The 12270-nt window shown below is 39.7% G+C and overlaps 2 protein-coding genes across 2 annotated transcripts in view; one reads left to right on the top strand and one right to left on the bottom strand.

The window, feature by feature from the left end:
• LOC142934188 (multiple epidermal growth factor-like domains protein 11) overlaps positions 1-3457 on the top strand; it is a 95702-nt gene extending 92245 nt beyond the window's left edge. Inside the window, exon 25 of the mRNA XM_076078629.1 lies at positions 1299-3457. Within this exon, the coding sequence (XP_075934744.1) occupies positions 1299-1504 (206 nt within the window). The 3' untranslated portion in view covers positions 1505-3457. The remainder of the gene's footprint in view (positions 1-1298) is intronic.
• Positions 3458-7930: 4473 nt separating this feature from the next.
• The window catches only part of LOC142934187 (ras-related protein Rab-11A), an 11981-nt gene continuing 7641 nt past the window's right edge, over positions 7931-12270 (bottom strand). The window contains exons 4-5 of the mRNA XM_076078628.1: positions 11914-11994; positions 7931-9884 (exon numbers count right to left, since the gene is read on the bottom strand). Coding sequence (XP_075934743.1) covers positions 9748-9884; positions 11914-11994 — 218 coding nt within the window. The 3' untranslated portion in view covers positions 7931-9747. The remainder of the gene's footprint in view (positions 9885-11913; positions 11995-12270) is intronic.

The raw sequence follows: 12270 nt of genomic DNA, 5'->3' as shown, positions 1-12270 counted from the left end.
CATCAGTCCTGATCATAACTACCAAATATTTCTTCATTTTCAGATTTTTAAGCCTTAAAATTTGTGTTTGTTTACATAATGCCACTGTTGTTTTTTATGGAAGAAACAGTTGAATTATTTTCTCTACACTAAATGCTTGGGTTTTTATTTTTTCCTAGTGTGGGATGCGTCAAAGATTAGCAACAACATGGATTTTGATGCAGTGCTCCATAATACAGCTGTGATGCCCCTAGTGGACACCAGGAGAATAACACGTATTAACTCCATAATACAGCTGTGATGCCCCTAGTGGACATCAGGAGAATAACACGTCTTAACTCCATAATACAGCTGTGATGCCCCTAGTGGACACCAGGAGAATAACACGTATTAACTCCATAATACAGCTGTGATGCCCCTAGTGGACATCAGGAGAATAACACGTATTAACTCCATAATACAGCTGTGATGCCCCTAGTGGACACCAGGAGAATAACACGTATTAACTCCATAATACAGCTGTGATGCCCCTAGTGGACACCAGGAGAATAACACGTATTAACTCCAGATGGCAAACATGAGAAAACGACTTAATCTGGTGGAAAATAGTAAAAACTACAATTTAGAAGCCAGGACTACAGATTAAAAGTCTGATATAATAGAATGCATGATTTTATGCTGTAATGTGGGACCAAAAACTGTGGTTTTAATGGGGACATTGTTGTCCTTAAGGGTCTGAGTGTCTGTATTTTATTTACACAGTTTTTATAGGAGCTGAGGCTCAACTTCCAAATTAATTAACTCACACCCCTGCCAAAAGGTTTTCCATATCCATATTAAAACAGGCAAAATGATGAATACATTTTTTTTTTTTTAAAGCTAAATTAAAAAGCTTAAAATGTAGTGACATTAAGGGTCTCTAGTTATATAAATTAAGTTTACACAGTTTGTATTTAAGGAACTAAAACTTGCAAAATCAGAAGTGATAAAGCTAAATCTTTCTTCATTTTACAAATAAAATAAACCTTTATTTATTTAGGTCTTGCAAGTGATGACTATTTAATGTTCTATAAATCTGAAATGTGTTTTTGATTCGTTGATTAACTGATTAGTCTTTTGAAATATCACAAGTTAGTGTTGGTTACGTTCTGTCCAAAAAAGAGTCAAAGGATATTCAGTTTACAATAATATAAAAATATAAAAGAAAAGAAGTAAATCATCACATTGAGATGAGAATGAAATGAATAAGATCAAAAATGATGAAAAGAACTGATTTCATGTCGACTGACTAACTGAAGTCCCTCCTCTCTCTCTCCCAGAACCAACCATCAGTATCGTGCAGGGAGCCGGCTGTGTGCTGGTTCCCAGTTACCCTCAGAACCCGTACGACCTGCCCAGAAACAGCCACATCCCGAGCCACTACGACCTGCTGCCGATGCGCCCGAGTCCGTCCCACAGCCACAGCCTCACCCTGCACAGCCACAGCCCCCCGCTGCCCGGCAGCCCCACCAGCTCGCTGCTCTAGACCCCCACCCCCCCTCACCCGTCCCAGACTGGACTGGATACTGGACCAGTGCTCCCAGGACCAGGAAACTGGTGTGTGAGAGAATCTCCTTCCTGCAGTGCTGCGACTGTTTGATATTTTATCACTGTATTATATCCAATCAATACTACATATTTGTGTTGTATTGTAAAGTCCCTCTCATCAATGTCAACACAGGGAAATATAAACGCACACAATGTGTTACCTTGTCTCTCTGGTACGCTGATGTGCGTCAGAAGAAGGAAAAACAAAGAGACTTAACTACTCCTGTAAATTGATGTGGGTGGGATTGTTGAGACTGAGGCCCACTTTGGATCCAGCAGACCTGGACAATGAGGAAGCATCACACGGGCATTATGTCTCCAAACCTGTACAGTGTGAAAACTCTGGAGAAAAAGGTGCTCATTACTCCTTCAAAGTATGTGAAGACGTGCAGTCTGGTCAGATCTACACTACCTGTATAATTCTGGTATTTTTACACATCGTTTCTTATTTCCTGTTTACATATTTAATGATCCTGACGGGGATCCATATTTTCTCTCTTTTTGTATGTACTGTAGACAGAGTACACTTACTGTGCACTAGTATTTATTATTGTGATTTTTTTTATTTTGTTGTGTCAAGCTTAATACACGTGCATGCCAAAGATTATTCAAGATATAATATTTAGCCAGGAATACCCTTATTATGTCCTTTTATTGTTGTCATCTGACTGTCTCAACATGGGAGCCACTCCGATCTGAAACATGTGCTGCAGGGCTGCAACTAACGATTATTCTCATTACTGATTCATGTTCAGATTATTATTTCCAATTAATCGATTAATTGTCATCTTAAGATATTCAGTTTCAGTCACACGAGGGGAAGAAAAGCAGCACATTTTTACACATTTTTTCGGGGCTTTTTAAGCAAATTTTACGTAGTGGCCAAACGGTGGAATTACAACTTCCTGGTCTGTCACGTGATGCCATGTGGCCCAAAAATACTTTTTCCCATTGACTTACATTGGGAAAGACGTCTGTCATTTTTTTGGAGGTGAATCACCTCCAAGCCCGAACACTTGAAAAGCCCTTATTTAAATCATTATGTCCTAAAAGTCGTTGAGTTATTTTCCTTCCTCAGTTCATGTGAATGAGATTGTGGGAGGCGGGGCTAAAGAAAACGCTCGTGCGCTTTCTCTATGGACCCCAAAATGAGGAAGATCCGGGTAACTTTAGCTGGATTTTATACTCGGAAGTTGAACTTTTTTTGCTTCATGCAGTAACGTTCATAGGAATGAACGTGGCGCCGCCTCCAACGCTGAATCCAGTTTATATATTTATGGGTTGTTTTGTTTCCGGTTCACAACCTCTTCTTCTGTTTACTGGCGGATTTAAGCCATGTGTAGCCTAAAGAGCCAACTTCTTACCAAACTACACTGTAGCTGAGTTTATTCTCTCCAAACCACTTGATGGAAACACGTCTAATTCACATTGCTTTTTTGCAACATTTCAAATAGTTTGCTTGACATTTGCGTCACAATTAAATTTGAAACACGTTTAATGAATTAATGTCATTACAGAATCACTGGATTTCTGTTCCCAAACATAATGAAAATGTGTTTCTAGTCTCATTGTGGCAACTGTTTCTCACATTACATATGAGACAGAGACGTACTTTTTCAAACAGGTTACTATTGTTGAAAATGCTGACAATTATACGTTTGGCAAATAGCAATAACATGTTGACATGTTGACAATCAGATGCAAACAGCTTTGTTGTCCCATGTATTTGTTTTCCTATTTTTGTTCCATTTTGCTCTGATGTTATCTTGCGCGTACGTCTTTCCTCCGGCTTTGATCCAAACAATAGTTTCAGCTTCCGTACATGTATCGAGTGCTGCGTGTTGGTCTTTTTGTTTAAAGCCCTAAACTCAATAAAGTTGTCTTAGCTCAGGGGAGTGGTGTCATGTCTTGTTACGCAGCAGCTGGCGTTTAATAATCATAATATTTAAATAACTGTGGTTGTCAGAATTGGAGATATACAATAATGTGTTGTCTGCATAAATGTTGACATGTTGAGTTTGTATCAAGTGTCTGTCGTAAAATCGCCCGGACTAAATCGTTATTATTGGCCCTTTAAGAGCTGAAGAAACATTTCATCAGAGGTTCACTGTCATCTGCGAGTCGACCACACTCACCTATTCATATTAGCCATTTGGTGTTCCTGAAAACGTAACATTTAACATTTTATTCAGACATTCAAAGATGAATCCTTTTGACTTTTTCTCTGGCGCCACTAGCAGGTTGTCTCTTGTGATTTTACGTGAAACATAGGCGGCAACTTCCGGTTCTGCCAAGTGAAGTCAATAATCCATGTGTTAAAGCTGCATTCTCTCTAGTGTCCACCAGGGGGCGACTCCTCTGGTTGTATAGAAGTCTATGAGAAAATGACTCTACTTCTCTCTTGATTTATTACCTCAGTAAACATTGTAAACATGAGTTTATGCTCTCAATCTCTAGTTTCAAGTCTTCTTCAATACAGCATGATGTTCATTTAGTACATTATGGTCCATTTAGAGTCAAACAGACCATAAAGCAGGGGATGCTTTAGGGCGGGGCTACACGGTGATTGACAGGTCTCTACCAGAGACATATACGGCGCGTCTACGTCACTTCTCCTCAGTCCAGATATGGTCACTTCCTGTTCATAGGTTGCACAAAACAACAACATGGCGACGGCCGTAATCCAAGATGGTGACGGTGAAATTGCCGAACTTGAGGCTTCAAAATGTCAGAAAACAAACCAATGAGTGACGTCACGGTGACTACTTCGACTTCTTATACACAGTCTATAGACTGAACACAGCCCTTTAGTCTTGTCACAATACATTATGTAAAATGTTTTCAAAGAAACTATACATATAGCCTACAGAGCTGGAAAATGACCATTGGCCTTTTTTCACCAAGACATTTTTCCATTAAAAACGAAATGAACGGTGACTGAAGTCAGTTTGGTGTTGCTCATGCAGGCTCACTGTTTAGTTGTTATAGTTGATATCAATGTTATTAAATTAATGTTACATTTGCTTTTCTCCTGCTACAAGTAAAAATGTCTGTTTCAAAGAAGGTCTATTGACACCATCGTGTACACCTCGGACCTTTCTCAAACTGGCCTTACCCTCTCTCTACTCACTTACACTCTTTGCTTTATTTAGTGACATCCTAAACTAATTAGCATGACGTGAAAGTAGGTTATAAAACCCTGCAGCAGCGAGTCTTCATCGATACTGACTTATTGACCAACGTGCAGCCGCATTTGGCGTTTGTCATGGACAACGCTGTGTCCAAACGTAAACTGCTCAAACTGAGATATTTAATATTCTCACACAGACCTAAAACATTGCTATTAGGATCAAATGTCTAGTCTAAAACAGTCTCGTCCAGTAGATGTTTTCCTTTGACCGTAAAGTATATTGACATGGACGGTTGCAAAAACAGAGCAGCTCATAAACATCGAAAGTTAAAAACAAGATGTTTGCAAAAGAAAAAAATAAATGCTACAAAGAAATAATGGTTTATTTTCTTGCATATCCCCTAGAATATACTAATTAGGAATATTGTACTTTTTAAAAAAATAGTAGGCCTATTTTTTTAAATATTTTATTGTATTTTTATTTTATATTTGTTTCTTGTTTAAGCAGCAAACAAAAGCAATTCCTGTCCTGTGTCAGATTCTGTATATTTCATGTGATGTGAATGTGATGATAATAATGTCCAAACTGTTACTTGTGTCGCTCATTATCAGTTTGTTGCTTGATATGAAACCACAGTAACGAAATGTTACGACACTTCCTGTTTCAACCGGAGAGGGAAGTTCGTCCCAAAGCTTGCGACTACAGACCACACAGTGGGAGTCATGTTGTCACTGATTGGACCTCTTAGTCCAAGTCCTCTGGAGCCCCATGTGTCCAATCATTGCTCTCCTTCAGTCTGAGCAACACCTGTTGGCCCTTTAAGGTTCCCACTCGTCCTGATTAATTAGCGGCGATGCTTTGTAGCTCTCACTCAGTGAAGACTTTGTAATTTGGTGCTAATTAAAAGGGGAAAGTGGAGATAATGTCCTCAGACAGAACGAGTGGTAAGTACGCGCTCATTCATTTCAGTTTGAGAGAAAGAAAAAGTCAATTATATTGAATTGAACACCGAAAATAGATAAAGTTGTTCTGGAGGCGATTCATTACACAAACTGCTGTTTGAATTTCAATCAGGGATGTTATTGATTGTAAATGATTCATCCGTTGTATTTTCTTTGAAACTGGAGCAGTTCCTCAACTCATTTCAGCTGAACGTCACAGTTCACCTGAGTTGATTGGAGGTTTCTTCTCAGATCACCTGTTGGCTCATAATTAAGAACTGAGAGCAGCTTGGTGCTTTTCTGCTCTCGGCCAATCAGGATGTGACGTCGTCTTTTCTTTAGGGCTTAAGAGAGGAGGCGAACTGAACTCAGAGGACACTCTGATCCTTCTTTCACATCAGCACAGATCATTTCAGCAGATTCAGACACAAACTCTGGTCTTTAGGTGCTGTTTGAAAACTGAACCTTTTCTGATTTGAAGCTGATTTTTAAGCGTTGTGAAAACGAGCTGGAGTGACTATTAGTTACCTGCATCAGGACAGATGAAAACCACTTTATACGCATTTGTTTATTATTATTTAGGGTTGTTTGCACTTTCTTTTTATGTTTCTGTATTCTGTGGTTGCGACCTGGTTCTCAGGCTTCTTCTTGATCAGCTGATCACACACCGGTGGAGAAGCTGTCCCGGATGTTGTGGCTGCAGTAATGTGCTCTCTAGTTTAGTTCTATTCAAGTGAAGAGTCACCTTATTTTTGATTTGTACATTAGTAGGGACGAAGCACAGTGTAGATGTGAAAGCAGTGCTTGTTGATTTAAAGGAACAGTGTGATGCATTTAGGGGGATCTATTGGCAGAAATCGAAAAGATTAATTGTTTTCTTTAATTACCTTGAAATAGGAATCGTGTTTTCATTACCTTTTAGAATGAGCCGTTTATATCTACACACACAGCGGGTCTTCTTCAGAGTCCACCATGTTTCTATGGTAGCCCAGAAGGGACAAACCAAACACCAAGTCTAGAGATAGACTTTCATGTTTTCACGTCGGCCATCGTAGTTCTCCTACAGGATGAAGTTTTAGTTGGTTGCAATCTGCCATTTCACCGCTAGATGGCACCAGATCCTAAACACTAGACTTTTAAATGTTAAAGTGCAATTAAAGTATTTTATCCCTAAAATCAATGAATAAACGTGATCTCGATATTCACAATTATCGTGATAATTTTGGGCCATAATCACGTAATCTCTCCACGTCCGCTCTTTAATTTGTAGGAGCTCTTCATCCGTATACTCCGGCTCAAATAAATACGGGCGGTAAACAAATTCAAAGACTTTATCCACATTAAACAAATCATCTAAATCATCAGCCAGAACCTTTTAGAACACACAAACAACTTTCCCTCCTCTCTCAAACTCTCACTCACATTTCCACCGTCGTCTGTTCACCTCGTGAAAAAGAATCTCAGCGGTATAGTCCGTGCCCTGCACTCTCTCAGCATTTCCCTGCTGGGCCAATGATTTTACGCATGGGGGTTGTGTCGCACAGATCGAGATTTTTAGTGGCTAAAAGTCTGTCAATCTACTAAATAACCCGCCTACTGCTTGTCTGAGTCTCTTCCGCATTGAACAAGGTGTCACATGATGAAATCCGCCAATCACAGGCCTTAAAAAGGTCTCCACCGACTCAGACAGAGATGAGAAAATTCCATGGAGAGATATGAGATCTCAAAATGGCTCACAATAATGCCAAACTGCTGTATTAGGATGTATTGAACAGTAGTAGTGATACAAGTGAAATATATAGTTAAACAGTATATAAAATATATAAAAACCAGCGCAACAGCTGGTTCCAAAAATGAGAATTTGGCTTGACTGTCCATACTCAAACCTCTATTATGCTGGCTTGCTTCACTCAATCGAAGTTAAATTTGTTTGTGGAGACTGTAAACATGTTGTGCTATGACTGTGGTGTATTTTTAGGCTGGTATCTGCATTATTTCAAATAAATATCTTCAATACAAGTGCTTTTTTTTCCAGGCAAACCTGAAACTTTTCAATTTGAGCTGTGTTCCATCTTCATTCACTATTAACCAGTAACATATACACATCTGAACAAGTGTCTCACAAGTTTTACCTGTATTTAACCATCAAAATTATTAAAATAGACCTTGTAGTTAGAGATCTGCACTCTCTTTAGTATGGGTATGCAATTTTCGAGGCAGAGGCTAGGGCCCTATAGGTTAAGTGTTACCATTGAGTTAATGTAAGAACATCAAGTAAAATACAAGCTCGTATAAAGGTTTATGACTGGTGCGCTTTATTAAGATGAACTGATAACTTAAGATATAGACAATTGTACAATTTATCAATCTGTACAAAACATAAAACCATTCATTTTGACCCCCCTCTCACATTTAACCCCTTTGAATCCGTTGAAATGACATATTTTCACTCTGAACACATTTTACACTGGAATTACAGTCAGTTATAGAGTTCAATATAGTAAAAAAGAAGAAAAAATACACGTCTTAAAAAAACACAGAACAATGGAGGTACATGGAACAGGATCAGAAATCATATTTCCAGAAGGGGAGGAGATCGTCCACAGATTGCCAGCTACGTGAGTCTGGAGAGGCTCGGCTGGCGGCGCCGTCTGTTCCAGGAAAAAAAAAAACGCCATTGGCACCGCCAGCCGAGGTTCACTCGCTCCAGAGCTACCCATCTACCCGCTGCCTCTAAACACACACGCACACACACACACACCACGTTCAGGCATTCTACACGTCCGCTAACACCATCGGGCAACAATTAGCTTGTCGTGCTAACTAGCCTAGCTTAGCCTAGCCTAAAGCTCAGCAGATTTCACGGGACAGTAAATGTTAGCTACATAAGGCGATACGACACGGAGTTGCAGTCGTAACAGAAAGCCATGCATTGTGTTGAAGTCAGAGGCAGCTCGGTGTACGATGGCGAGTCGTTAGCGGGTGAATGAGACACGCGGTGAAAGGGAGGCACCAGGAGTTGGCAAGAATGTGGCTGAAAAGTGTTTCCTTGACTCCTTCATCCGAACCCTTCCTCTGTCAGGAGTCGAGGAAAAGACGTTTGAGACGCAGCCGTGCTGAACTTAACCTTTTGTTGTTGTTTTTTAAAAGTGGCGTTTAAAAAAAAAAAACGAGGTCCAGATTCTCCCATTGTGCAGTAAAAACAAACAGGAACGCGTGTTTAACTGTTGAGGTTTCGGTGCCCGATTGTTTCCTTTTCCTACTTCCTCTCAGGTGTCTCCTAACTACAGTTCTGTGGTTACATGTGAAGCATAACTTTTGATTATAATATAAGAGAACGCTGTGATTTAATTCCTTCATTTGCTATAGAGGTGCACAAAGAAACACAAAATCCAAACAGCCATGTGCTAGTTTCTGCATAGTTGTAGTCAAATATGGACGCGTTGTTCGATCAGGAAACCCTTCCCGGTGTAACGGTGACGATCTCCGTATGAAGCCACGCTGACAGTCGGACAACGTGAGCGTTTAGCTTTTAAAACTACAGGCGATGACGAGGGTTCCACTTCAGAGTCCAGATTTTAAATCTCTCACCTGGTAAAACATGCAGAGTGGCCATCTTTCTTTTTCTTAAGACATGCAAAGCCGCTGAACTGAAGCTCGACAAATGCAAAAAAACAAACAAAAGTTTCTACGTTTCATCAGCTCCACGCTGTGCTCGATACAATCCACGTGGTTTTTCCAAAACAGTACATTGCACTAGGGGGGGGGGGGCTAAGATGACTAACTTCAGAGCAACTTTGATGTGCTTTAAATTCATATCCAGTAGTAGATATATGAACCGAGACAAGAGAAGAGATCATAAAAATGTGAAAAAAAATCAGCACAAAGTATGAAGAAAAACAAATCACATTCATATATTAAGACATTTTCGTGACACGTCAGCGCATCTACAGTAATGAAATCTAAAGTGATATGAAATGCCTGCTGTCCTGCAGTAGCCTAACGACAGAGGGGCTCTGCTTGGGGTGGGGGGGGGGTCACCCCACGCGGTGACTTCTTATACTGGGATGTATTTACCTGGGGGGCGGGGCTTGGGGGAAGGGGCGGGGCTAGATGTTCTGACAGCACTGCATCTTTGGTTTGTTCTCGGTGGGCTGCACCTGGATGTTGACCACGTTGTTGCTGGGCGACATGTCGCTCTCCTGACGCTCCGACATCTGCTTCTGGGAGACGATCCGGTAGATCTCTGGGGGGGGGGGTAACAGCGTCACGTAGAGTTACAATCTGCTTCTTTATCTCATGTCACGATAACTCTGGACGAAATAATCAAGACAATCATCCAAAAAATATGATTAAAACTTTTTAAATGCCACAAAAACAAACTGGAATTACTTCAGTTAAATCACATCTTTAATGAACATAACTTTTGGTGAAATATTAAATAAGGTAATCATGAATAATAACGTCTCCCTTTTATGAATAAAAGGATGAATTAATTTATAAAAATTGAATTTAGATTTTGTTAAATGGGTTTATTCACATCTTTTTCTGAATTATCTTTTAATTTGCATATTTTCCAGCGGACTGTACATCGTGTTTCTATAAGCGTTCAGTTTGTAGCTCATAATCTCAGCGACACTGAAAGCTTTTATGCTTTTTGTTTTTGTTTACGGTTGAATCTGTGCAGCTGTAAAAACATTAAAGTTATGATGCAAAGTCCTGTAAGTATTTTATAATAAATATCAGAGAAAAGTATTTAAAACTATTTTTTGTCTTCGAATTATTTCAGCTTTTTACTATTAAAACAATTTAAAGAGTCAAATGTATCTGGAGATGAAGTGCTGTCCTGACTCAATGAGACGATTCTGCTTCCTGTTGGTGACAGGAAGCAGAATGTAACGTGATGAGAGTCCTCGTGAACATTTGTAATCATTAAATATCTCTGACTAAAAGAGAAGTTTCAGGCTCAGACAGTCTAGATTATGTTTACAGTTTATTAGTAATCTGGGCTACAAACTGGATTATTGTTAGAAATACAACAAACAAGCTGCGTCTTAAATAAAACAAACGGATCTAGATTATTATTATTATTACATCATTCACAGCAGACAAACATTTTTGTAAATTTTCTTTCATGGACAATTGAAATATAATTGTAACTAAACATCGACTATTGTAGAAGAACATTTTATATCTTTCAATGTTATTAACCGTATTCTTTTCTGCTGCCTGTGTGTGTGTGTGTGTGTGTGTGTGTGTGTGTGTGTGTGTGTGTGTGTGTGTGTGTGTGTGTGTGTGTGTGTGTGTGTGTGTGTGTGTGTGTGTGTGTGTGTGTGTGTGTGTGTGTGTGTGTGTGTGTGTGTGTGTGTGTGTGTCAGTGAATCTATTACTAGTTTATAGGATGTTCAACCTTTGATTCTTTACAAATTCTTGACTTGTGTCTTTACAGGGTTTGTATTAAGGTAATAAAGTAGTTTATGAATATGAGATACGAGTCTATAGATAGTTACAATCCCTCCTCGTCGTAGTGGAGGATGTAGAGTATAAACAAAGCTTTAGAAGTCACACCCGAACTAATCACCTTCAGCTCTGTGGCACGCACGAGTCTGTTTCTAATTCAAATAAATCTCAAAATAAAAGTGCAGCCGGTTACTCTGCGTTGAGGTTTTATCCCACAAATTTGACCAGTAAAATATCAGATATATACGAGACTGATCGTGTTCTTTCATCCCCATGAACACACTATTATTTATTATCACTTTTTTTATTCTGACCCAATCCCACAAACACCGTCCTACTGAATTCATCCGCCGCTGAAAGTAGTTCCCAATAAACGCACTATTTCCTTTGTTTTATTGATTAAAAACTACAGCTGTTAAATAATACTTTATATTACTTTAAACAACTGTATTTGGAGTCTATTTGTTGTTGTAAGATTTCGGTCTTCAGTAGTCTGAAAGTATTTAGAGACGTTTTAATAAAACCTCGTAGTATACATTCACACTGTTACACAACAAATACCAGACCACAGCTTTGACACCAGTGGAACCGTAAGAGAAGAACAGACCGTGTTAATCTTTAGGGTCGGTCATCTCCCGCGTGATGACTAAAGGCCGCTCCTCAAAGATAAACAGCGTTATGTCATAAAGTGAATCTAGAGGTGCTGTGCGGTTCTGTTTCACTGCACAGCTGACTTCATCTCGCTGTAAATCACCCTCATAAAGAAGGGCCGCTGTGTGTCGCTGAATGGAGAGTCTGGTGGAGGAGCACGGTACCTGTCAGGATGGTCTGGAAGGCCGTCTCAACGTTGGTGGAGTCCAGAGCCGACGTCTCCAGAAAAGATAAACCGTTCTTCTCTGCGGAGGCCAAAAAGAAAAGTGTTAAGCGGCGCGTTAAAATATGCAGCATTCCACAGATAGCGGAGCAGTTTGACCTCAGAGACGGGAACGAGGAACTCGTACCAGACACCGCTTAGGCTGAATATGAGATTAGATTCCACGTTTAGACGGCATCCCTACAAATCATGACCGAACAGAAATACATCACAATAAATATAAATTGACATTAGAGGTGTAACGACCATTGATCCGTACTGATCCTCCTCACATGTGAACCTCAGATTAATGACACAG

Source organism: Anarhichas minor, unplaced genomic scaffold, assembly GCF_050575085.1.
Source record: "Anarhichas minor isolate MPS153535 unplaced genomic scaffold, ASM5057508v1 ptg000067l, whole genome shotgun sequence".
NCBI classification, from domain to species: domain Eukaryota; kingdom Metazoa; phylum Chordata; class Actinopteri; order Perciformes; family Anarhichadidae; genus Anarhichas; species Anarhichas minor.
The sequence above is the reverse complement of the archived record's forward strand: the minus strand, read 5'-3'. Positions and strand labels throughout refer to the sequence as shown.